The sequence below is a fragment of the Felis catus genome, chromosome A2 (assembly GCF_018350175.1).
Source record: "Felis catus isolate Fca126 chromosome A2, F.catus_Fca126_mat1.0, whole genome shotgun sequence".
NCBI lineage: Eukaryota > Metazoa > Chordata > Mammalia > Carnivora > Felidae > Felis > Felis catus.
In genome coordinates, this window is record NC_058369.1 from 94,770,597 (window position 1) to 94,796,770 (window position 26,174).

At 40.1% G+C, this 26,174-nt stretch overlaps 1 protein-coding gene across 9 annotated transcripts in view; it reads left to right on the plus strand.

Annotated features, from left to right (window-relative positions):
- Positions 1-26,174, plus strand: part of CDK14 (cyclin dependent kinase 14) — a 674,504-nt gene that overhangs the window by 438,953 nt on the left and 209,377 nt on the right. For all 9 annotated transcript variants that reach the window (XM_045053225.1, XM_045053222.1, XM_045053223.1 and 6 more), the window contains one exon: positions 8,066-8,129. In XM_045053225.1, coding sequence (XP_044909160.1) covers positions 8,066-8,129 — 64 coding nt within the window. The remainder of the gene's footprint in view (positions 1-8,065; positions 8,130-26,174) is intronic.

Consider the following 26,174-nt stretch of genomic DNA (forward strand, 5'->3'; position numbering starts at 1 on the left):
AACACAGCCCAGAATCACAGCATCTTAAGGCAGCTTTTCTAGTCCCACATACAACCTGTATGCCATTGTCCATTGCCAAAAATGAACAGTGTAAAGCCCTAACCCCTTGCCTAGTGGCACTGTATATAAAGCCTGGGGAATGAGGGAAGAGAGGCTCAATCTCTGTGCATATCCACACACATACACATATCATATACGTGTATACACACACTACATACATGCATGTATCTGCTTATCATGCTGCCAGAAAAGATTCTGATATCAGCCATTGATTTTTTTCTGGTTCCCTGCAAAATAATTAATATTGATACTTACTTTGGATAGAAAATAGGGAAGGAAAGCTTTCATCCATATTTTCTCTACCCTCCTTCATCTACTCACACCCTTTTCCTAATCAACTTGCTTCTCCTTATCTATCCTGCAAGTTATCATTATGGCCACATAAAAACAAAGGTAGATGTAAATGCATAATCTAATCTTGTAAGCTATTGGTTGTAATATTGTATCACAATTTTACCACAGATAATCCTTGTGTCAGTGGAGGCAGAATTCGATCCTTATTATATCTGAATGCAGAATATAGTGCAGTCCAACGCTCAGCTCTAATTAAACCTCATAAGGCTGCCATTACAATTTGTACAGTTCTTATCATTAGCATGCCCTTCTTTGTTGTATATTAATATCTTAACCCACTGGCCGTTGTTTTCCAGCTGACTCAGTACCGCATAGATCAGTCCCCGATTGACATTGCAGTACTTGATCTGTTGGAGGTGATGTTCCAAACCATTTCTTTGTCATCAAGGGTAAACATTTCCAAGCCACCTATGGGACATATGTCCACCACCCCTTGACCTTTCTGGGTACATCCTGTAGAAGACAGTTATTTATCTTTGTCCCTCTTCCCAGGCAGCACCTGGCATTGGCACAGCAATCCAGATGTGCTGACTAGTATGATTCAGTGATTTAATCTGTACTAGTGGTTTATCGCTATAGAACAATATTACCACAAACTTAGCCACTTAACACACATTTGTCGTCTCAGTTCTGGTCGGTCAGGTATCCAGGCATGGCTTAGCTGGTGCTCTGCTTCAGGTACTTACAGGGTTGCAATCACGATGTCACCTGGGACTGCAATCTTATGGATTGGATTCACTGGGACTAGGGAAGGATTCACTTCTAAGATCACGTGGTTGTTGACAGCATTCAGTTTCTTGCGAGCTATTAGACTGGGGGCCTTGAGTTTTGTTGGCTATTGTCTGAAGCTACCTCCGGGTCTTTGTCTTACGGCTTTCCCAGCACGACTGCTTGCTCCCTCAAAGCCAACAAGGGAGAGAGTCTCCCAGCAAGATGAGGGCTGGCATCCTACACGTTGTAATCACAGAAGTGACATCTTCTCACTTTTGCCATATTCTGTTGGTTAAAAGCAAGTCATTGGTTCCGTCCACAGTCCAGGGGAGGAGTGTAAACACCAGCAGGCAGGGATTTGGGGGCTATCTTAAAGTCAGAATACTCCAATCTCCTTTCATTTCCACCGAGTGGTCTCATAGAATTTGTACTCAGCTAAAAACCATGAGTCCTTGGTTATACAAATTGTTGCCTGCTAAGTCTTTCCATCTCAAACAAGTAATAGAACCTAGGTCCCAGACTTCATGTTTATTGCTATTAGGTGTTCCTGTATTGGGCTTGTCCAGTTGTTCCTACCTGATTAAATATTTTTTAATCCTGGCTCAGCCTTCAGAATATTTCATATCTTTTTTTAAATTTTTTTAACGTTTATTTATTTTTGAGACAGAGAGAGAGCATGAACAGGGGAGGAGCAGAGAGAGAGGGAGACACAGAATCTGAAACAGGCTCCAGGCTCTGAGCAGTCAGCACAGAGCCCGACGCGGGGCTCGAACTCACGGACCGCGAGATCATGACCTGAGCCGAAGTCGGACGCTTAACCGACCAAGCCACCCAGGCGCCCCAGAATATTTCGTATCTTTCCTATTGTGTCATCTGAGCACATTTTTCTCTGACGTTCTTTAAGTCACTGATGAAAATGGTGAAGAAGTTGGTACCTGGTCCCGTGTGTGTGTGTGCAAGTGCGTGTGCATGTGTGTCTATGTGTGTGAGTGTATGTGTGTTTTGGACTAGAAGAGAGAGGAGAATGAAGAAGTCCTCGTTCCTCATACTCATAACCTCTGGAGTCTGGGCCATGTTATCATTTAACACCATCTGAGCCACGTTGCTCTTTCAGATCCTCCTGGGAGTGAGATAGTACAGCTCTGAAGAGCGTAGTCAAACTAATCTGATTTTGAATCCCAGCTCCACCCACTTGATAACTATTTTTCCTGATAGAGCGCACACAGGAAGGAGGAAAGTTAGGAAGTTCTTTTTTTCTGTGGGTCATCTTTGAACTTTATGCCATCTGTTCCAGAGTGCAGTGTGTAATACCCAAGCTCAGTTCTGCTGAGTTTCTTCACAAGCTTCATTTAGGACTTCTCACTGAGGGATCATAAAAAATCTTCCAGAACTTGGGGCACCTGGGTAGCTCAGTCACTTAAGCATCTGACTTAGGCTCAGGTCATGACCTCATGGTTCATGGGTTTGAGCCTCAAGTTGGTCTCTGTGTTGACAGCTCAGAGCCTGGAACCTGCTTCTGATTCTGTTTCCCTCTCTCTCTGCCCCTCCCACACTTGTGTTCCATCTCTCTCTCTCTCTCTCTCTCAAATAAATAAACATTAGGAAAAAAATCTTCCAGAACCTAAAGTAGTACAGCTGAGAAGCACTTGTTATTTTAGAGATGTTGTATGTATGGACTTTCAGAGTTGAGGTTTAAAAGCCAAACCAAAGCCATTTGGTTGTTCTCCATTGCCTTAGATTCATTGCTAAGTCAACTTGAAATCGCCAGCACTGCCACAGAATGCCCAGCTCACACAACTGCAAACCCAAAAGTGGGAGTCCAGCACGTTCCACATTGCCGCATTAGCACATACTTGTGTGAGCCAGTTTTATCTTGATTGGCCAGAGTTGGTTGGCCAGATTTATCCTGATTGGCCAGAGTTCCTCTGTGCCAGAGTCTCTGTGAGAGACTCCTCTGACCTCTTGGCCAGGAAAATCATTAACAGTCCTTGTTCTGCATAAACCATGGGTGTTCTTCAGGAAAAACCTATGGACCCATTTTTAGCAGCCCTGGGACCTATACAAAAGCAGAAACTGGGAAATGTGGGAATTCGTGGAACTGTTAAAAATTTGGAAGGGTAAGTAAGTATCTCTGACAAGCACTAGTTCTTGAGCTCTTAGCTTTTGAACTTTAGAATCTGCTTTTCTTCTGTTACTTTTAAAGTAGGTATTTCAGCAGAGAGACCCTCTTTTTTCTCAGCATCTTCCTCTGCTCATCATAGAGGCCGACGTGATGGGTGGGATCTATGCCGGACCCGTCAGTGTATAAGTAAGCCCAGAAGAGTTAAGTTTGGGGTCATTAAATCACAGTTCGTCAGGGTCAGACAGTATAAACCTCTACTGAGAAGGTGAGATTGTCCCTTGTTTTTCTTAACAGATGTTAAAAGTCCAGGAAATCACAGAGACACCCTTCTGGAAACTGTGTATGCATGAATATAGGGAAGTAAGACCATTTTGTAGCTTATACTTTGGCATTTACTTTCTATTACCATAAATATGCTAAAGAGTTCCACATGTTTTTCTCGATTTTAATCCTTCTCCTGAGATCTGTATCTGTATTTCCAGCAGCTCTTTACACATCCCTATCTTGATCTGCAGACCTTTCTACCATTTAATAAGGTCAGAATTAAACTCATTTCCCTCACCCCCAAACCTGCTTTATCACCTACATTCTTGATTTTTAACTAATAGCTTCTTATTCCCTATAAAATGGCTCTTAAGTGGTAACAAGTACATTTTACATCATGACTCACAACGCACACATATACATGTACGTGCACAGATATAACATGAATAAGTTTCATAAAACAACATGGATCTTTAACATATACGTTGTTACCTTCTGATATTATCTGTTGTTTTCATTTTTATAAAAATGCTGATGTCAACACTGCATGAAATTTACAGCCCCCCCCCTCCCCCGCCCCTGCCAGGGGTCATGTGACCTGCAGTCTGAAAAAACCTGAGACTGAGATAAAATGCAGGCCCCACTTATTCGGTATCTGGCCCTAGCCTCCCATTCCATAACCCAGCCAACAGTCCAGTGACACCAGACTTCACTCTGTAGCCCAGACACGCCATTCACTCATTCGGTCAGCATTTACTGAGTGCATATTTGGTGCCAGGCACATAGTAGACACTAGGGATCTAAAGATGAATACTGCTCTCTCCACTCTGATGTCTACTGTGCAGTGCGGAGATAGACCAGTAATCTAACAATTGTAAGGCCGCGAGTAGGCCGTATAAGGACACTGAACAAAACCCTCAGAGATCACAAGGATCACAGCATGCAACGTGGACCAAAAATGCCAGAAAGTCTTTCATGAGCCCATGAGCTGAAGCTAGAAAAAGAAATAGGAGTTAACCTGGCCAGTGGTCAGCAGGGCATTCCAGAAGAGAAAGCCACTGTGAGAAGGCATGGAGGCACGAGCAGCATGAGAATTTGGAGAACTGAAAGTATTTTGACACAGCCTTTCCTTATAACCAGAGTCCTCTGCTGTCCCCATCCCCTGCCCCTATGCCCCTTCTCTGTACTTGGCCAACCAATACTCAATGTTCCCATGTCGCTTTTCTCCCTGGCCCCAGGGAGACTCAGGCACACCTCCACTCTGGACTGTCACCTCCTTCTCCCCAAACTTCTGAGAAAGCACTTGTGTTGAAGGCAGCCCATTGTTGCCCCAGTTCAGCTGCCTCACTGGAGGCAGACTCCAGGCAGAGCCCCAGTCTCATCCTTCTGTCTTCTGTGATGAACACAGTAATTGTTAGCCTGTGAAGAGATGAACCAATGAAGGAACAGGGCAATGTACCAGCCACAGGCACAGATTTCAGGGGAAGCTGCTTAAATGACTATGTAGAAGACTTTTTAACGTATGGCATGTCTGTCATTTGAAAACTGAAAGCCCCTCAGACCTTATCAATCTGCCTATTTACAGATGTGGGACCACATCTGAAATGTTGATGGTGCTATTTTCTTCTGCACTGTATTTGCAAAAGATTACTTTTTACTTTTAGAGAATACCTCTTTATCTAACTTAAAAGTGTCTTCGTGGGCACCTGGGTGGCAGAGTTGGTTAAGCGTCTGACTCTTGGTTTCAGCTCAGGTCATGTCTCATGGTCATGAGATCAAGTCTTACATCAGGCTCTGCACTGACAGCCCAGAGCCTACTTGGGATTCTGTCTCTCCCCCTCCTCTGGTCGGTCTCTCTCTCTCTCTTTATCTCTCTCTCTCTCTCTCAAACTGAACAAATAAACTTTAACAAAAAGTGTCTTAGTCAACTAATATAAATGAAAATCTGACATCAGAGACAACATACACCCACTTTCTTCCGAGCACACATAGCTTTTCATCTGTAACCATACCTTTAACCTAGATTGCCTTCCCAAAAAGGCTTTCACAGGTAGCAAGACTGATTTTTAACTCTTGTTTTCCTTTGCCCACTTTCTGTCCACATTGTATTTCTTGTGCAAATGGCCCAGGAGTTGTAGGCAGGAAGAAATTGAGGTGTGTAGTCTCATCGGTCAGCACTATAATAATAATTTTTTAAAAGTCTTACGGATTTTCTCTTTGCAGATGACTTTTATGAGACAGCCATAATATTTGATAATCACTTTGAAACAGAACACTGGGTATGGACGGGAATAGTGCCTATGAAGAAGTTTTGGTAACACAAACAGGTTTTGTAGAAACAGGTATAGTCAGGGTCATACCCCTATCTTTACTAAGAGTGAGAGAAAAAGGTTCAAGTTCTGGCTGGACTTTCTGTTGCTTTTAAAACCATTAGAGGGTCTGTGTCATATGTGATGGATTGGTTGTGATCAAATCATGGTTTTGAGCTGAAAGTTCCTCCCTTTAGTTGCTAACGTCCTTCACGACTTTCTTGCGGATTTTAGTGTAAGCTCAAAGTGGAGCATCACTCAGATGAGCTGTGTGCACTGGTTGTCTCCCTGTCTTGAAATAATAGTTGGAATTAGTGGGGAAAAAGGGGGGAAGTACTGGGGCACCTGGTGACTCAGTTGGTTAAGCATCTCGCTCTTGATTTCAGCCCAAGTCATAATCTCATTGGTTCATGAGTTTGAGCCCTATATCAGGCTCTGTGCTGACAGTGAGGAGACCTGCTTGGGGTTCTCTCCCTCTGCCTCTCTCTCTTCCCCTCCCATGCTCTCTCTCTTTCAAAATGAATAAATATATTAAAATACTTTAAAAAATTTTTAATAAAAAATAAATTTTTTGAAAAGAAGAGGAAGTGCCTTTTGCAGACACTGTTACTGCAGTAGTTCGTGTCAGACATGGTGTCTTTGTCTCCTTTCCTATCTTACAACCACTCCCCCCCACCCCCAGCCCTCTTGACTGTCTCCCCACCGCCCACCCACCCCATCCATAGTGTGGCTTTCTTTGTGTAGATGTGCCTATTGATGTTACTCTTGTTTAGTGCTTGCAAAAATTAACCAGTTACAATTAAAAAGAATAATATTATCTCATTCCAGAACCCAGATTCAGTGTTTCTGTGGGGGAACGTAATAATGTATTTAATCCTGATTCACTAGAGTAGGAAGCGGTGAGTGAAACACTCACTGTATGTGCGCCACCCTTTGACATGACAGCCCTGTCCCCTACTAAATAAATACATAAATAATCAGAGCTCTGTATTTCCTTATTGCCTAGGAGTACATGCTAGTCCTCAGATAAAGTAGAATATCTTAATTTCCTTCCATGATCTCTGTCATTCCTCCTCTTTTACCAGCTTCTGGCTTTATCTCTTGCCCTTTCTAACCTGTGACATTGTTCGTGTTGGTCCATCATAGTTTGAGTTAACATACAGCATGTGGCACTGACTCCCCTGAACATGGAGGTGGTCACTATATTCTCCCCCATGGCCAGTGCCTCCCTGACCTGACCCTGTTTTCTGGGAGTACTTTGAGTAATATCTAGTACTTACATGGTGCTTACTCATGCCGGGTAGTGCTCTCGCCACAAACGAGGTAGGTGTTGTCATCCCCAGTTTACAAAGGAGGAAATTGAAAGTTCAGTTCAGTGAGGAACCTCTGCGAGGCTATTTCTTGCCCATGATCACATGACTAGTAAGTAGGGGAGCAAGGATTTGAACCCAAGAAATCTGTCTCCAGGGGTGAGCTCCTAACCCTCCAACTCCACTGTTCTCAATCTGTGATCTACCGTGATCATGGAGTGTAACAGCGACCGCTGGTCGACCTGAATGTTCACATGGAGCGAACCCAGTTTTATGTGAGCAGCGATTGCCCTTCAGCCAGATCAAACATCATAGTGATAGAAAAATAGATGGAGAAAGAAGGTGAAAATGTGGATGAAGAGAGGAACATGTGTAGGGAGGGCCGTATTTGGGGATGAGGAAATCCTAAGCCACATAAACATGTTAACTGAAATGAGCAATATGGCCATTAGAGAATGAGTGTCCCAAGCTGTCTGTCCTGCTTCTTTGAAACATTGTGATCCTATTCAGAGGATTTGGGGGGAGAAATGACAGAATTCTTACAACTGTTAAATGATCAGACATCTGATACTGGAGTGAAGGACAAAAGCTCATGCAGGAATCATGAGGCACATACACATACTCTGTTCAGCTCTGTGGAGCTAATAAGTTATCATTTGAGTCCTTAGCCTACCCAGTAAGTTTGGAGTTGATAAAATGCAGCAGATTAAGCTTACTGTGTTCAGCTGCATTTGTTCAAATGCAGACATTCATCTTGGGTGGCTCTTTAGTTTTTAGTTTGGGGTTTGTTTGTACTGAAATAAAATCCCTGGCACACGATCATGGAAAAAAATCCAGAGTTTCATCATATGTAGTGTACTGTTTTTCTACACTGGAGAGTTTTGAGTGCTTTGGAAATAATAAGTCTGTTTCCACAATTTCCTGCTCTCTACCAGGTTCTCGGAACGCCAAATGAGGACACGTGGCCTGGAGTTCATTCTTTACCACATTTTAAGCCAGGTATGTTTCATTAATTACAAATGACTAAGTGCTTCCTCTGTGCATAGTAGATAGATACGTGTTCCCCCTCAAGCGTATATATTATACCTTGAAAACTCCTGGTTACTTGCCATTGTGTATCCTGCCTATTAGTGGAGGTGCCCTTTTGTTTTTACAGTTTGTCTGTAAAGATGGAATTAATGGCATTCCTCATGAGAGATTTTCACTGTATGTACCTCCTTTGAGTTGACTGGCTAATCTTAATGTAACTATTTTGTCATCAGACTAACATCCATGTCTATAAAACAAAATTTAAATCAGGGTACTATGATCGGTCTGCGTGATTCCTTATAAAAATACTAGGAAAAGAATTAAATTGTAAAAACGAAAACTTTACATTTTGATTTGTTTTTTAAAAACTACTGATATACAGTCAATTAGTTTGAGTTTTAACATACAAAATGTTTTTAATGTCTGTTGGACAGGATGCAGTCTTTTTTTAGTGTAAAATATTTAAACCTCTGAACTGGAAAATCTGAGAAAAATGCCAAACCTTTAACATAAATTGTCATTTTTTTCTTCACCAGTAGGTGGCAGTGAAGAAACTTTCAGGTCTAATGATTGCACTTTAGAGAAAGAATCTGAAACGTGGTAATTTAAAATTTTTATAGGACACATGAAAAGTTTGGAATTGGAAATTTAATGAAAATCAATGGTGTGAATTATTGGGTTTTTTTTCTCTTTTCTCTGTTACAAAACATAGATTATAAAGTGCAGACCTACAATAAAATTCCTGAAAGGGATTTTATAGAAGATCTAATAGTCCATTATTTTATGAGGAAAAGAACTATGAATAATTTCTGTTATGGGAGCCAAGTTTATTCTCTTGCTCCTCTTCCCCTTTTTTTGGGAACCATCAGGAATAAATTATCAATCCCAAAGAATGACTGAGTTAGGAAACTATTTTTATTCTCAGTATTTTTCTTCTGAAAGTACAGTGTGCTGAGAATTCTTCTATCTTCTTGGGCTGCCCCGAGGACTCTTTGTACTCTTACTGAAATTTTTAAGTTAGCTTCTATGTTCTGAAAGACTATAGAAACTTAACAATTTAAGATGGATTTTTTTCCTTCTTTTTTTTAACCAAGCGAGAAGTACCCTTTAACTGCTCCAGCTGTTCCTAATGGAATCTGAGAACACGGCTCTTTATAAATGTTCCAAATGTGGGCTGTGAAAGAAGGTTAGCTTCCCCATGTTGGTATCTAAAATCTCAAGTCCTAGGAAAATAAAATAGAGGAGAATACAAAAAGATTTTAAATAAATGAAGTTAGATGCAGAGAGGAGTAATTAAGACAGTCATTTTGGCCTGCCAAGTTTCTTCACTAGAAAAGATGGAGTAATATGTTTATTTTGGGGTGACTAGAATTAATCTTCATCAACAAGGTACAAAAGCATTTATTAAATGTGTTCTGGAAAGTACTATGATGTGGTGCAAGTTAGGCTAACAGATTGGGAACTTTATGAGATCAGGGACTGTGCATAGTTCGTATTTTAGTGTTCAATAAATATTTGTTGCCCTGAATTATACTCAGTGTTTAAAACAGACACTCTTTATATGACTTTTCGAGTGTAGAACATAGATAAATTAAGATAGTGTGTGTTTAAGTTATTTAATATTATGTACAGGTGTCAAGACAGACCATACATAAAAGGTGACAGGGAACCAGAAGGACACATTTAGATGGTAAAAGGCATGGGTGCTGAAAACAAGAAAGATATTCCACGCAAAGCTTGGGGCTTGTGGATAAGAGTAAACCTGGGGACGTCTGGGTGGCTTAGACCGACTCTTGATTTCGGCTCAGGTCATGAGCTCAGGGTTTGTGAGTTAGAGCCCCAGGTTGGGCTGTGTACTGTCAGGGCAGAGCCTGCTTGGGATTCTCTTTCCTCTCTTTCTGCCCCTCCCCTGTGTTCTCAGTCTCTCTCTCAATAAATAAACTCAATCAGACCATTAGGGGAGTCCTGGTCTCTGACTTCCTGGACCTCCTCCTCCAGGGGAAGAAGAAATGCATTCCTAGAGGAGAAAAATACCAGTGCTAGGGGCTACCTGCCCCCGCCCCCCACTCTGTAACTCCTTATACTACCCCCAAAGAGTGCCTTAGATAGTCAGAGGGAAAGCAAAAGAGCTTGAACCTTAAGGATATACTTTTAATAGATTTTTTTTTAGATCAGTATTAGCCTCATAGCAAACTTGAGCAGAATGTACAAAGGTTGCTCCTATATGCCTGTCCCACATACACACCCATTATCAACATCTCCCACTAGAGTGGTGCTTTTGTTACAGTTTGATAAACCTAAACTGACACATCATTATCATCATCCAAAGTTCATAGTATACATTGGGGTTCACTGTTGGTGTTGTGTGTTCTGTGCGTTTGGACCAATATATAATGACATGTATGCACCATAATAGTATCCTATAGAGTAGTTTAACTGCCCTAAAGATCCTCTGTGCTTTGCCTGTCCTTCCTCCCTAACCTCCTAACCCCTAGCAACCACTTTTTAAATTTATTTTTATTTTTTTTTAATTTTTTAATGCTTATTTATTATTGAGAGACAGAGAAGGGCAGAGCATGAGTATGGAAGAGGCAGAGAGATGGGGAGACACAGAATCTGAAGCAGGCTCCAGACTCTGAGCTGTCAGCGCAGAGCCCAATGCAGAACTCGAACTCGCAAACTGCAAGATCATGACCTGAGCTGAAATTGGACACTTAACCAACTGAGCCACCCAGGCGCCCCACCACTTTTTTTAAAATTGTCTCCATAGTTTTGCCTTTTCCAGAATGTCATAAAGTTGAAATCATATCATACAGGGTGTTGCCTTTTCAGATTGGCTTCTTTCACTTAGTAATATGCACTGAAATTGTCTTCATGTTTCCTCACGGCTTGATTTCTTCTTAGTGCTAAATATCCCATTATCGTGATATATTTCAGTTTACTTATCCATTCACCTACTGAAGGACACCTTAATTGTTTTAAGTTTTGGCAGTTATGAATAAAAATTCTATAAATAACTGTGTGCAGGTTTTTGTGTGCACATAAGCTTCCAGCTCGTTTGGGCAGCTACCAAGGAGTGTGGTCACTAGATCATACATACTTGGCTTAATTTTTTAATAGCTAATAAATTTAAGCAACTCAGGATATCAAATAATATGAAAAAGAAGATGCAAAGCCTTCCCAACCCTGTCTGCCATCCTCCCACTTCCCCAGAACCACTGCCCCCATTTTATTACTTTCCAATATTAAACACAATTTTGGGTCTTTCTTGTCTCATGAATGCATCCTGTAAGTCTTGTCCTATTATTGTATAGAGGAAGCCAGTACATTGTTTTCCATTGTATGGATTGAACCAATTCCCTCCTTATCGACATTTGGGTTGTTTCCAGACTTTTGCTATTATAAATATCATAACCCTGTACATATATGTATATGTATATATACACGTATATATGTATATATATATACACACATGTTGCATGCATGCAGGTATATCTTGAAGGATAAATTACCAGAGGTAGGCTTAAATATCAATACATATACAAAAATGTAATTTTGATCACTCTGTCAAATTGCTGTCCAAAGAAATGGTGCCAGTTGGCCAGCAATATATGAGATATATACATAATATAATATATTACCAGCAATATATGAGAATGCTGCTTCTCCATTTCAGAATTTTTAGAGTTTGCCAGTCTGTTAGGTGACAAACGGAATCTCAACACAACTTTTAATTTCATTCTCCTTTTTATATGAGGTTGAGCATCTTTTCATATGTTTGAAGATCACTTTAATTTCCTTTCCTGTGAATAGTTAATATCTTTTACCCAATTTACACTTGAGTTGTATGTTGTTTTCTTATCAATTTCTATGGGTTCTTTACATATTGAAGAAAGCAATTTTGAAAAGAATTCTTACTCTCATATCTTACTTGACTTGCTTAACTGAATGAATTTTGCCTCATGAGAACAAAAGCTATGGTGGTTTAGAACAGCGCAGTCATTACATTTTTTAAAAGATCAGTTGCTATTAGAAATATATGTACAAATTTCTATATATGTACCTTTTAAGAAAACTGTTTTCAAATGAGTTATTTTATAGCTATGATCAAGGTCATGAATAAAAGCTACAAAGTTGCGTCTCTTGCTTTTAACATATTCTACTCTAATTACCTAAAAGGCCTTTTTTGTTATTGTTTTTTTAAATTAACTTATCCTTATAGTTAACTTCTATAGAATAAGTCCAATTTCTTTATTTATTCAACAATATTTATTGAGTACCATTTGTATGGCTAGGGAGTGGGGATATTGCAGTGAAAAAAAAAAACACACAAGATCCCTGACAGATAGGAGACACATGTAATACATTAAATATATAGTATACTGTGTGGCAATGAGTACTCTGGAGGGAAATAGAGGAAGAAATGGGGGCACTTCACAATTCTAAATTTTAATGTAATCAAAGAAGGCCTCGCTGAAAAGATGACATTTTACTCCAGGACATGAGAGAGAGAGGGCCACGAAAATATTTTCAGGAAGAACTTTCCAGACAGAACAGCAAGTACAAAGAGGTCCTAAAGTGGGAAGAGGAGAGTATAAAATCAGGTCAGACACAGCAAGTACTGTGCTAATAGGATTCCATCACCATGTACTCTGAACAGGATAGAAAGTGCTGGAAGATTTTGAACAAGTCTGCACATGACCTGGATTGCAGTTTACTAAGATTACCCTGTCTCTTGTGTTGAGAATGGGGGCCCAGGCACAAGCAGGGAGACCAGCGAGGAGACTGTGGCAGGAGTCTAGGAGAGAGATAAAATGTGCCATGAATAAAACCACGTTACCTTCTCAACTTCTTGGTTTAGGAGAGAACTTAACATGGTTTTCCCTTGGAAAGTATGGCAAAACTAGAGAAACATTTTTAAGAACAATTGCCAAAATATTAAAAGAACAATTGGGTAACATCTGGGTCTTTTTCTTTAGTATTCAGCCTGTATATATCCTCTTCTGCTCTTAACATTTCTGCTGACACCAAATTCCTCAACCTCATTCCTTAACCTCCTATGGGAATTTGCTTATTCCCATAGCAACCAGGCAGCCAGGACAGGCCACTGCTGCATAAAATAAATAAGTCAATATGTAACACACACGTGCACACACTTATACATACACGTTTGTGTTACATATAATAAGGAGTCTAACTGTGGGAGGTGCTGTTTTTCCATCATTTCCTTCTATTTAAATTTCTCTTCAAAGAAGTGGGAAGTGAGTCTGTTGCTTTGAACCTATTGCTTTCCTGTTTCTTTTCCCTCAAAGAAAAGTTCTGTGGTTCTGTGGTATATGGTCTAAAAGTAGGGGTCTCTCCCTCCCCTTTTTCCTTCCTCTCCCCCGTCTCCCTCTCTTACATCAGAGTGTCTCCTTTTATCACCATGCTCAGACGCTTGCTGAGGGCCAGCCTCAGAGGCAAGAGGTTATTCTTAGCACTTCAGTAATTCTCTCGTGTCTGGTTATATTAGATTCATCAGAGGCCAAGCCCCATTCCCTAACACAAAGTAAAAGCCCACTGTAAAACTAAGACAATTTTCGCTTCGCTTGTTTCATAGTTACACGTTAATGGGACACTTGCACACAGGCTCTGTGCCTTGGTTTCCCTCTGAGATAGTAAGAAGCTTCCCCACGTGAATCCCAGGATCACTTTCTCCTGCCTGCCTCGCCTACCGCTCCTTTGCTTTGACAGAGGCAACATGGTTTATATGTCTCCGGTGAAATGATCCCTGAAATTCTTTGTTATATAAGACAGAGTTAGCATTACGTTTTTTTTAAAAAACACATCGCATACATATTTGATGTGTTGTTTTATGCTTTGCAGGTTTGTGATAATCCTAAATCAGGGTAGAACATAGGTAGACATTGGAGGCTCTCCAGGCTGGTGGAATCGGGGTGGGTGACTGGAGTGCTGAGAAGACTTTGGAATTTCCTTCTGTTGAGGAAGACCCTCGGGGCTGGGAGCATAAGCACTGGTTTGGTTGTGCTGTAACTATTTAAGCAAATTGAACGTTAAAGCCTCCCTTGTAAGGTTAGGAACCGGAGGTCAGAGATGTGAAGGGGCTTTTCCAAAGTGGACGTAGACCCTAAGTCTTCCTGGGTTTCGTTTCAGTGCTCTTTTTTTTTCCCAGCATATACCATGGAAGATCATGCTACTGGATCTGTACCCTAATTACTGTATCATGATTTCTCATTGACTTTTTTTCCAATGAGAGTTGTACTGACAGTTAGCCTATAAAGAAAATAACAGAAAACTAGAGAGGATCTGATCTCTGGATTTAGTGAAATACATAGAACCACAAATACCACTTTGTAGAAAGAGGTTTGGCCTCAAAATAACATGGAGACTTCAACGTATGATACTTTTATTCATCTCTTAAGTGCTTCCAACAAAAGGGGCATTCAAACAGCATTCAGTTAGTGACAAAATATTATTCAGGAGTTTAAAAAAGGAAAGCACTGTAAAATTCAGAAAGAAAAAATGTTGCTACACCATAAGCAATTAAAAGAAATAAAATTTAGATTAAAATATATCTATGTTCCCAAATCAAGCTAGAGTACAGAGCATTTCTAAAGTGATATTATTCCTTTGAAAAAGTTATCTAATACAAGAAGCTGTTTGATTAAGGAAAATTTGATGAAGATAGAATGTTTTTCAATGAATGAAGTGAAATAAAAGAAAAATTTGCCATCAGAGGCAAATTGCAGAATGGTAGTATTTTAAACATTCTGTGCCCAAAACTAAGCCCACAGACATATTGACCTTGAAGGCAACATTTAAATATGGACTTAGTTACAGACAGAGAAAGACAAATACCATATGATTTCACTTAAATGGGGTTGGTTGCCAGAGGGGAGGCGGGAAGGTTATGGGCCAACTGGGTGATGGGCACTAAGGAAGGCACTTGTGATGGGCACTGGGTGTCGTATGTAAGTAATGAATCACTACATACACCTGCAAGTATTTGTTTCTACACCTGAAACGATTATTACCCTGTATGTTAACAAACTGGGATTTAAATAAAAACTTGAAAAAATAAAAATAAAAAACAAATGAATAAATGAAAAGCAGAAACAGACCCATAAATACAGAGAGCAGACTGATGATTGCCAGAGGCAAGAGTGTGGGGGGAGCAAAATGGGTGAAGGGGAGTGGGAGATACAGGCTTCCAGCTATGGAATGAGTAAGTCATGGGAATAAAAAACACAACACAGGGAATATAGTCAATTGTATTGTAAAAGTGTTGTATGGGGACAAAAGGCCACTACACTTGTGAGGACAACATAATGTATGCAGATGTTGAATTATGTTTATTCGCCTGAAACTAATGTAACATTGTATTGTAAATTATACTTAACTTTTTTAAAAAAGAAATGAATAAAAAGTATGTGCAGAGCATGAGGATAATAGAAAAGAAATAAAAGAAATCTAAAAATATAGATAGATACTATGACTTATAATTGGGTGAAGAACTTCTGAAGTCCTGCCTATTCACAGGCCTGACTGGGGCCCAAAAGCTAAATCCAGACTTAATTCCAGAGGGAACATATAAATTCTTTCAGAAATAGGATGCCATGGTGACAACACCTTACATTTTATGTGGCATTTTATTATTTACAAAGCATTTTAATGTATTACCTCAATTGGTATTTAGAATAACTCTGAGTTATTATAATGTTGTTGCCCTAAAACTTTTATCCCATTTTACAGACAAGAAACTGAAGCACAGAGAGATTGGGTGGCTTGCCCAAGGCTACATCTCCAGGATGTAGTGGAATCAAAACTCAACCCCACACGGGTTGCCAGTTCCCAACCTGGTATTCTCACCCCTATCTTCAAATCGTTTTCCTGAACACAAGGGTATGAGGGAGAACTGTTAGGCTTTCCTCAGCCCTGCCTTGCGTCACCTTGGGAAGATCTATATACCTTCTTATAGATACGAGAACCATCCTCCACCTGCTAAGAGGGGCATCTTTTTAAGCCCTTAACCCTGTGCTTCCAGTAAATTGTCAACCCCAAAAGGCCCCCTGTGGATGTTTAGCTTCAGATATTCAGTCCTTAGTACATATTACGGGAATTACCCAGTTTCATGAATGCAGAGCTAAGGAAGTTTGGACCCTTAGCCTTGACTCACATTCTTGGCTTTCCCCTAGTCTTTAAGAAGGTGATGGAAAGGGGCGCCTGAGTGGCTCAGTCAGTTAAGCGACCGACTTCAGCTCAGGTCATGATCTCACGGTTGGTGACTTTTGAGCCCCGCGTCAGGCTCTGTGCTGACAGCTCAGAGCCTGGAGCCTGTTTCGGATTTTGTGTCTCCCTCTCTCTCTGCCCCGCCCCTGCTCACGCTCTGTTTCTCTCTGTCTCTCAATAACAAATAAATGTTAAAAAGAAATTGAAAAAAAAAAGAAGGTTGAGAGAAAAGCAGAAACTGTTGTGTGGAATATTCAGTGCAGGAAGATTGAAAGGAGGACATCTTCATGCCAGGATGTTGCCCTTCAGAGACCACACCTTTAGTCAGGGAACCCCTGTGGACATGCAGAGACATCTTCCTTGCTCTTGCAGAAGAATAATGTCTGCTCCACCCCACTCACAAAGTCCTATGGAAATTAAATGAGATAATCTATTTTTACATTCTCTTTTTCACTTTGTATTTTCTTTTATTCTACCTATCCTTAAGAAGATTTGAGCTAACTGTATAATTGATATAAAAGTACTTTTAAGCTGCTAAAGGCATGTAACTACAAAATAATATTTTGTACCATTTATATAGTGTCCTCTGCCTGGTATTTCTTTTCCCACTCGCTCTTTATGCTTTATCTCAAGAATCATTTTTTATGCCTTTTTTTTTTATATTGATTGATAGCAACTGTAATGACCATAGGTTACATCTGGGTGCACAAGAGTATAACTATGTGATGGTTATAAAAGTGGACTTTAAAAATTATTATGCAAATATCTGTCTCTTATCTCAGATTTTATTGCTAAAAACTCCATGGGTCCGCTTAAGGATTAGGACATTTAGACTCTCTCCACCCACCATCAACCTCCATCTTCTCCAACTTTGTAGTTCCTCCTCCCACCAATAAATGCCACTCTGGTCACATAGTGAAAAAGCCAGTTAATGAGTAAATTTACGAATGAAGTGAACTTTATAAAACAGAGAAAGATTTAGAAAAGGTTAAACATGACAGGAAGGGAAGATTGCCTTTATTTTTTCGCACTCTCTGATTGTGGCAGTAATGCTGGGAGGTCACAGGTCGCTGCAAGTGGGGGAGAGCATGCCAACATTGAGAGGCCACATTCAATCAGCAGTAACGTGCTTCACATACTGTCGTGGTTTGGATTCTTACCAAGTCCGCCACTACGTGCCAGGTAGCACTGTAGGGCCTGAAGACACAGTTGTGAGCAAAGCAGATAAAACCTCTTTCCATGTGGAGCTTATGTGCTAATGGAGAACCAGAGAGCAGAAAGCTTACAATTTGGTGTGGCTGGAGAAATGTGACCATGAAAAGCCACAGGTGATTCATAGGGGTGGGTTCTGGAAGGCCAAGGTGAGGAGTTAGGATTTTATTTGAAGTCTAAGAAGAAATCACTGAGCAGGGAAGGTTTTTGAGCAAAGAAGGAAGCTGATGTTCTATGTTTTCAAAAGGACCCACTGGCTACAAAACAGCACGACCTATTGCACAGATGGAAAGGGGCCGCACCTAAAAAGCATGAAGTCCTCTTGACTGGGAATTTTTGTCTACAGCTCTGGGTTGAGAAGGATCTATAACGGAAAGCATGAGCTTGGGGGAAATTATTGTCACAGCAGTTAACAGTGATGCCATAGACATGGGGGATAGAGCTGACCAAGGATGTGTTTTGAAATAAGCCATAGAAATGGCCCATGCTATAAAATAAAAATAAGAAACAGCCCAAAATCTTGATAATCACTAAAAAACATAAAATAACGGTTCAGTTCCTCCCCAGGAGGCAGATCTGTGGGGGGGAAATACCTTTATGAATTGTAGAAACCCATTTCAGTGCAAAGCAGGGACTATCTGTACTTATTTTCTCTGTACCTACTTAAAGAATTTCCCATGTATTTTCACTAGAGGGCATCAAGAATGATAGAAATTAGCAGAGCGTCTAGAAAATGCCAAAGAAAATGTAATAAGATTACAATTTCAAGGAGAAATGAAGTTCTTCTGATTGCAGCCTTATCAAAACAAAACAAAACGAAATGAAATCCTAAGTAGACTGGTTTCATTACTCCCACTCTTGGAAGTTCATAAAATTCAGTTGGGGAATTATCCACACCTCATCTCACCAAAGTTGTCTGGAATGCCAGTCACCAAGTAAAGATTTCTCCATCTCTTTAATAATCCTACTGCCCACCCTCAAAGAACTAAAATCCTTGTATTCTGTCCAATGTGTGTCATTTGGTTAACATCATGTCTAAGAAGAGAACTAGAAATTTAGCCTACAAGTGAGATCAGAATCAAATGAAGATATGGATGATTTTCAAGGTACTGAAATAATTGTCATCTCCTTTAAAAAATAGAACACTTGAGTTGTTATAATGCCATTCACATTACCGTAAACCAGCCATACGCTTGTCATTGCTTTGTTGTTTTATGTTACTGCTTTGTTGTTTTATTGCTTTGTTTCTTTGATGTTTTATATTTATCCTGTTCACCATAATGCCAGCAAATGTATAACTAGAAATCTATGCATTGCGAAAGGTCCTTCATATACCCTGACCCTGAACTTTTAAACATGTTTCCAGAAACTTTAAAACTCAAGATCTTAGGAAGGGAGACAGATAATTGGAATTTCAGATCTAAAACAAGACAAATTGATTCCTATGTGCAAGTGGGGTCTGACCACAGTACCTTTTTTTTTTTAATATATGAAATTTATTGTCAAATTGGTTTCCATACAACACCCAGTGCTCATCCCAAAAGGTGCCCTCCTCAATACCCATCACCCACCCTCCCCTCCCTCCCACCCCCCATCAACCCTCAGTTTGTTCTCAGTTTTTAACAGTCTCTTATGTTTTGGCTCTCTCCCACTGTAACCTGTTTTTGACCACAGTACCTTGAGTAGTTAATTGTGTCTCCAGGTAAGGAGTGGGACCCCACAGGTCTAAGCCTTGCACAGTTAATCATCCTCAGCAGTAATTCTACACAACTGTGAGAGATTCATGACTAAGTGATTGAACCAAGGGTATGATGAAGGAAGGATTTTGTCTTCTCCGTCCCTGGGACTTTAGAAGTGCACAGAGAACAGTATGGTGCTCGTAATTTGAGAATTTGTGAAAAATTATTAGCATTTGAGACTTCTTAGAAACACAGAATAATGACAGAACATCGAGGTGCTAGTTGACTGGTGATGCTATTTGCATTGTACATTTTTGACTGTTTGCCAAATGCTTTCATGTACATTCTCTCAGGAGGTCATCAAAAGAGGGCCAAAGACAGGAAGATGCATGAAGCTGAAGCTCCGTGAGGAAAGCCCCACAAGGTAGCATGGGGCCAGAACCACACACAGCAGTCGATGCTGCCATGATAGGATTCAGAAAAAAAAAAACACTGCTAAGTCAGTGCCAAACACAGACAAGTTGTTAATTGCTCATACCTGTGTGGTGAGCTGGGTTTCAGCTGATCTTGTCCTGGTTTTTTGCAGGGTTCTCCTCCAAGATAGATGCAGGTTGGGTTCTGGTCTTTCCACACATCTCTCATCCTCCTTGGAATGGCAGCTATGAAACAGTGCTCTTCCTGTGACAAGACAGGGAGGGCACAATGCCACAGACACATTTCAAACCTCCACTGTGTCAATACCACTGACATCCATTGTTCACGCCAAATGTCCTATCCATGGGGCAGAGACGCAAACCCCACACCTGAAGTGGGGGTGAAGAGAAGGACGAGAAGAAATATTTGCTTAATAATGATCTAATCTCCCATACTAGGGTTTATGACTTCTAGGCTTATCAGCTACCCCTGACTAAAATAAGTGAATCAGCCTTGATTTTTTTAAAATGATGTTGATTTTAAAAACTTCTTCAGACCATTATCATATGGCTCCTGCAAGACAAATCCATGACTATGGAATAATAACTCTTCTCCTGGTATAGAGGTTAAAGGAAAGATCTTTATTCATTTATTTATGATGCAAGTAATATTTCACCCCCAAATATCCAAGTAAGGCATGATAGACTGACGACTAATAATTAGCTCAGTTGTAAGACCTGAGGAAATCTCCTTCACTTACACTTGTCCTTGAGACAGCGCTGTCAGAACATCTTTGTAGCTGACAGACAATGATAATGTTTGCAATGGAGATTATTAAGAAAGAACACACATGTGTATGTATGCAGACGCTTTCACCTCTGGAGCCAGCTTTATAAATCCAACTAATAATCTCTCGATTGTTAAAAAGGACAATCGCTATTCTCTCAGAATACTAATCCTTGCTCTCCACTAGTGCATTAAAAATCACAGAATTACATGTAAGGATTTAGAAAAGTATTGAAGTGTCTGTGATTTTTATTCATTTCTTTAACTGTCACCTCAAAAGGGGTACTTCAGGAAAACTTGAGTATTTACCCTCCCTAGAGTAATACTGCTTTCAATATGCAGTATGTCTGCCTTGGGTAGGGATAACTTCATGATGCAAGATGGTCAGTTTTTCAAACATATCAATAATAGTTGTGATAGTAGTGGTAATAGCTAGCAAGTATTGAATGTTTATTGTGCTTCAGACACTCTTATCAGCTCTTGAGATGCATTTCCTTATTGAACACTCACAGTAAATTTACAAAGTAGGTACTGTCACTACTCCCACCTGTGATAGAGAGAAACTGAGACACCAAAAGGTTGTTGTTGTTGTTGTTGTTGTTTTTAAGTATTATGTCCAAGGTACTAGAACCTGGAAGACATTGTCTGGCATTTCGTATGAACACAAGACAGATATGCTCTTCTAGGCAAAAAGCTAATGCACTGACAGCATATGGAAAATGCAATGGGAGTGGGGAGAGTATTGTTTGTGTGCACGTTTTTTTAAGACTTTTTTATAGCACTTTTAGGTTCACAGCAAAACTGAGCAGAAGGTAGAGAGATTTTCCATATATACGCTGTCTGCACAAAGTCACAGCTTCCCAGCTTCCCTGTTATCCACAAGCCCCCCATGAGAGTAGTAAATCTGTTATAATCAATGAACCTACCCTGACACATCATTATAACCCAGAGTCCATCATTTATGTTAAAGTTCACTCTTGGTGAACATTGTACATTCATCGGGTTTGGACAAATGTATAATGGCATGTATTCACTGTTACAGTATCATATAGAATAATTTCACCCTGAAGAGACCTCTGTGCATGGCCCACTCTTCCCTTCCTCTCCCCTAACCCTGGCAACCACTGATCTTTTTACAGTCTCTGTAGTTTTGCCTTTTCCAGAATGTCATATACTTGGAAGTGTGCATGTTTTGTATTGCTGGTTACAGAAGCTTTGATCTCTTTGTGCTGCTGCTGGCTTTGTGCATTGTTGAGGTCAAATGTCAAGTCTCTTCCAACAGAGACACAGAAAGGTGTTACGGTATAGTGGCTAAGAGCATGGACTCCACATCGAGACTGTCTGGGTTCAAATCCCAGCTCCAGGGGTGCCTGGGTGGCCCAGTCGGTTAAGTGTCTGACTCTTCAGCTCAGGTCATGATGTCATGATTTTGTGGGTTCGAGCCCCACATTGGGCTTCGTGCTGATGGTGTGGAGTCTGCTTGGGATTCTCTCTCTCCCTCTCTCTCTGCCCCTCCCCACACATGCTGTCTCTCTCTTTCTCTCTCTCTCTCTCTCTCTCTCTCTCTCTCTCTCTCTCTCTCTCAGTAAGTAAACTTTAAAAAATCCCAGCTCTACTATTTGTGAGCTGTGTAACATGGACATGGTGCCCGGTGTCTTGCTACCTCAGTTTCTCTATGGGTAAAATGGAGATGACCATAGCCCCTCCCCCATAGTGTTGGCATGAAGACTAAAGTGAATTCCTATTTGCAAACTACTTAATATACAAAAAATGTTTGCTAAATATCAAATAGGAGGCTTGGGTATCCCAGCTCTTCAGTAACGAACAGTAAGTAGACTGGGAGCAGAGTCCTGGTTCCTCTTCTGCCACTAGCCTGCATCATGGCCTCAGGCCACTCAACTTTTCCAACCTCAGTTTACTCATACATACAATGAAGCAGTTAGACTACCTGATTGCTCACACTGCCTGCGGGAGGTGCTGAGTGCCCTCTCTTTCTCCCTTAGGAGAGTTTAGATGGAGGTGTGAGTGGGGACCCATGGAGAGTAAGATGCAAAACCTTTCTTTTCCTTTCTTTTCTGGGAGCTGTAGAGATATGTTCTTATTTATGAATAGTACACTGTAGACTTTCATATGATTAAACTTTTATGGTTAAACTTTACTTCTCTAGAGAAAAACAGTGTATGGAAAGGGAAGTGTTCCATGACTTTTAGGTTGGATAGTTTGAAGACCATCAGGGAATACGCACTCACAAAGCTACATGTGTGTGTGTGTTAGAAAAGCCAAGACGGGCGCCTGCGGGCTCAGTCGGTTAAGCGTCCGACTTCAGCCAGGTCACGATCTCGGGTCCGTGAATTCGAGCCCCGCGTCGGGCTCTGGGCTGATGGCTCAGAGCCTGGAGCCTGTTTCCGATTCTGTGTCTCCCTCTCTCTCTGCCCCTCCCCTGTTCATGCTCTGTCTCTCTCTGGCTCAAAAATAAATAAACGTTAAAAAAAAAAAAAAGAAAAGCCAAGACATGAGAAGTAAAAATATTTAATGAATATAGTAGAACGTTTGTTTCCGAAAGTTGCTCAGAATTACTTATTTTAAAACTCACCCTGTTAGGAATTAAAAGCTGATCTGCTGCAGCCAGGGTGGGTCAGAGTGCTTCAGTCTCCTCCGTCTACTTTTGAGGGTGACTGCTCAGCATTTTGAGATAGCCCTCAGGTGACAGCGACAGTGGAGTTCTGTTCAGCATTAATATGTCATGTCACAACCTCTGGTTGATAACACTGGAGCTGTATCAAATCTCAGTCATTATGTACTTTGGGGATGTCACGTGTGTTAAAACTGAACTGCAGTTGTGCAAACATGCACATTATTTCTAAACTGCCCATTTGTGTCACTCTGTTTTTTTGGAGTTGAAATATTTAAAATCCCTTTATTTTGCAACAAGTTTAGCTCTCTCTGTTTGGGGTAAACTCTCATCTTCTGTGCAGGAGTGTTGCTTTACTTCTGTTCTAAGAGCTGTAGATAGATAGTTTAAACCCGGCTTTTCTATGTCCTGATCAGACTATCAACTGAAATGTTCAGCACTGGCTCAGTTTTCCTAATAAAAGAAAGTAAAGTGCATGAAAATTCTTGCACATACTTGTAAATACAGTTTTCTTTTATTGATGATCCATTAGTATCAGTCCCATGTTTTACTGTGGGCTACTTATGATGACACGTTTTATGCGTTAGTATATGTCCACAGTGCTAGAACAGGCCCTGCAGACAGTAGGCACGTGATAAATATTTGTAGAATAAATGAGAGAAAGAAAGAATACTCATGCCTCCTATCCTAAAGGATTTAAGAATATTATATGTTACATCAACAAGTAATAAGAGTGATTGAAATGTCACCAGAGTGGGGGCGCCTGGGTGGCTCAGTCGTTAAGCATCCGACTTTGGCTCAAATCATGATCTCAAGGTTTGTGAGTTTGAGCCCCGTGACAGGATCTGTGCTGACAGCTCAGAGCCTGGAGCCTGCTTCGGATTCTGTGTCTCCCTCTCTCTCTGCCCCTTCTCTGCTCACACTCTCTCTCTCAAAAATAAATGAACGTAAAAAAAATTAAAAATGAAATGTCACCAGAGTGATTCATAACTGTGTTCATTGTTCACCTTCTAAAGAACCAGAGCCTTTTTGCCTCACTGAAATAATCCTAAGAAAGGCCTCAGGTTCACCACCTCTGCCAGGTAGTAGAATGGCCACAGTTCTTCGATGAAATTATTACTACTTTCTTACAAGCTCAGTAAGAAAGAGTAAATGTATCTGTTAAAATATAAAATAATCCTAAAAGATTTAAATTGTGAATGTTTGCATTTAGAGGAGTTAATTATCTAGTACATCCAACATTTCCTATGGCATTTTGGACATACTCATTTTTATATTAACTTATAAAAGACTTATTCTATGGTGTTATTTACATTGGATGATATTAAATCTGTTTGCAAAAGATAAACTAAAGTTTTAGACTTTTTAAGATCTCTTCTTATTGCTGCCCCTCCCCCCAAAAAGAAAGAAAAGTGTTGGTTTACAAACCCTGATTTCACCTCTCAAGTCCTTTGAACATACTTGAGGTTTTTAACTGGTTGGTTGATTTAACTATTTACTCATATGCTTTCTTGTTATTGAAGTTAAAAACACAGCAGTATCCCTTAAGATACAAAACAAACAAACAAAACTGGTGAGAAAGAAATGAGGGGAAAAATTAATTGAAATTATTTTCCCGATGTCTACAGTACATACCTATAGCAAATGAGTAAATTCCAATTTAGGTTTTCTCTTCCTGTGGGTTAAAATATGCTTTCATAATGCCTCAAGCTATTGCAGATTTGGCTCTTTAGAGCTGGGAAACTAGAATGCGTGTCATTGTTCTCCAGTTGTTTTCCTGTGGAATTTCAACAAATTGCGGCAGTTTGAGGGAAAACCTTTCCAGTTTTCTGTCTTCTCACCCCCATCATATCGCATAGCAAGTGATTTCTTCTGTGCCCCAGCTCTCCTCCCTGGTCTCCCACTGTGTGTGATCATCCTCCGCAGTGTCCCTGCAATAAGACGAGAAGGTGAAAATCAGCCTGCAGGTTTAAATTAATTGCACTCCTCAGTTATGCTCAGAGTTAGCCAATGCTTTAAATCACAACATTCTAAACTTCTAGTTTAAGCATAATTGGAAAGAGAAAGCTGACATTAAAGTGGTAACTGACAGAGTAAACTTAAAGCAGAACAGTGTAAAACACTCATATGCAAATAACTGTGAATCATCTGATAAAATTATTCAGAGGCAGTCGAATATTTTATTAAACATACCTGTTAGTGATTTGGAGCACTGATTTCAGCACCTTTTTGTTTTTAAAACTTGCATGACTAATTATGTTGTGTTTGTTCTAATGGAACATTACTTTTATTCATAATGAAAATCGTTTTTAAAATCTAATTTTTTCATATAATGATAAATGTAATGCATGTTCATGGCAAAAAAAAAAATGTGAGCGAGCCCTCCATTTGAAATTGTGTACTTTGGCAGTTAAGATCTGAGAGGTATTGGATACAAGAGAGCAGCTTCTGTGTTTTAGTGGGGCTAGCTTCAGATATTTGAGTTTATCCTGCCTTCATTTGGAAAAGAAACAGTGGCTCTGCCTCTGGGCTCCCAAGGGACGATGTCCATATCCACATTGCAGCACTGTTCACCCTGTGTTTGTAATTCTTTATTTGCGTTTCTGTGCCACTGATCTAAAACCAGGACTTACTCATTTCTGTGTCCAGTGCAGCTCCTGGTATCCAGGCAGGTGCCCAGGTAACATTTGCTAAAAGAATTGAGTCTATGTGAACAGTGATGGAAGGTAGACAAAGGAACACGTCATTCTTCCTTATTTTTTCTTCTTTCATATGGCATATTTCAATTTTGGCTCTTTTATGCATTGCTAAATCTGACATATTGTACTTCTGAAAAAATTTTCTATTAGCATATCCTGTCAAACTCTAAATAGAGGCAATTCTTAGAACTAATATTTATGTGCAGTCATTAATTGCTAAGACTAATAATTTACTTGTAAATGCAAGATTGTATTAATTTTATCTGTAATGGAATTCTTGTTCCTCCTGAAATCATAGCAAATTATTTAAATTACTTTGTGGGGAGTACAAAGTTAAGGAGATCAAATTTGTTTTACAAGAACA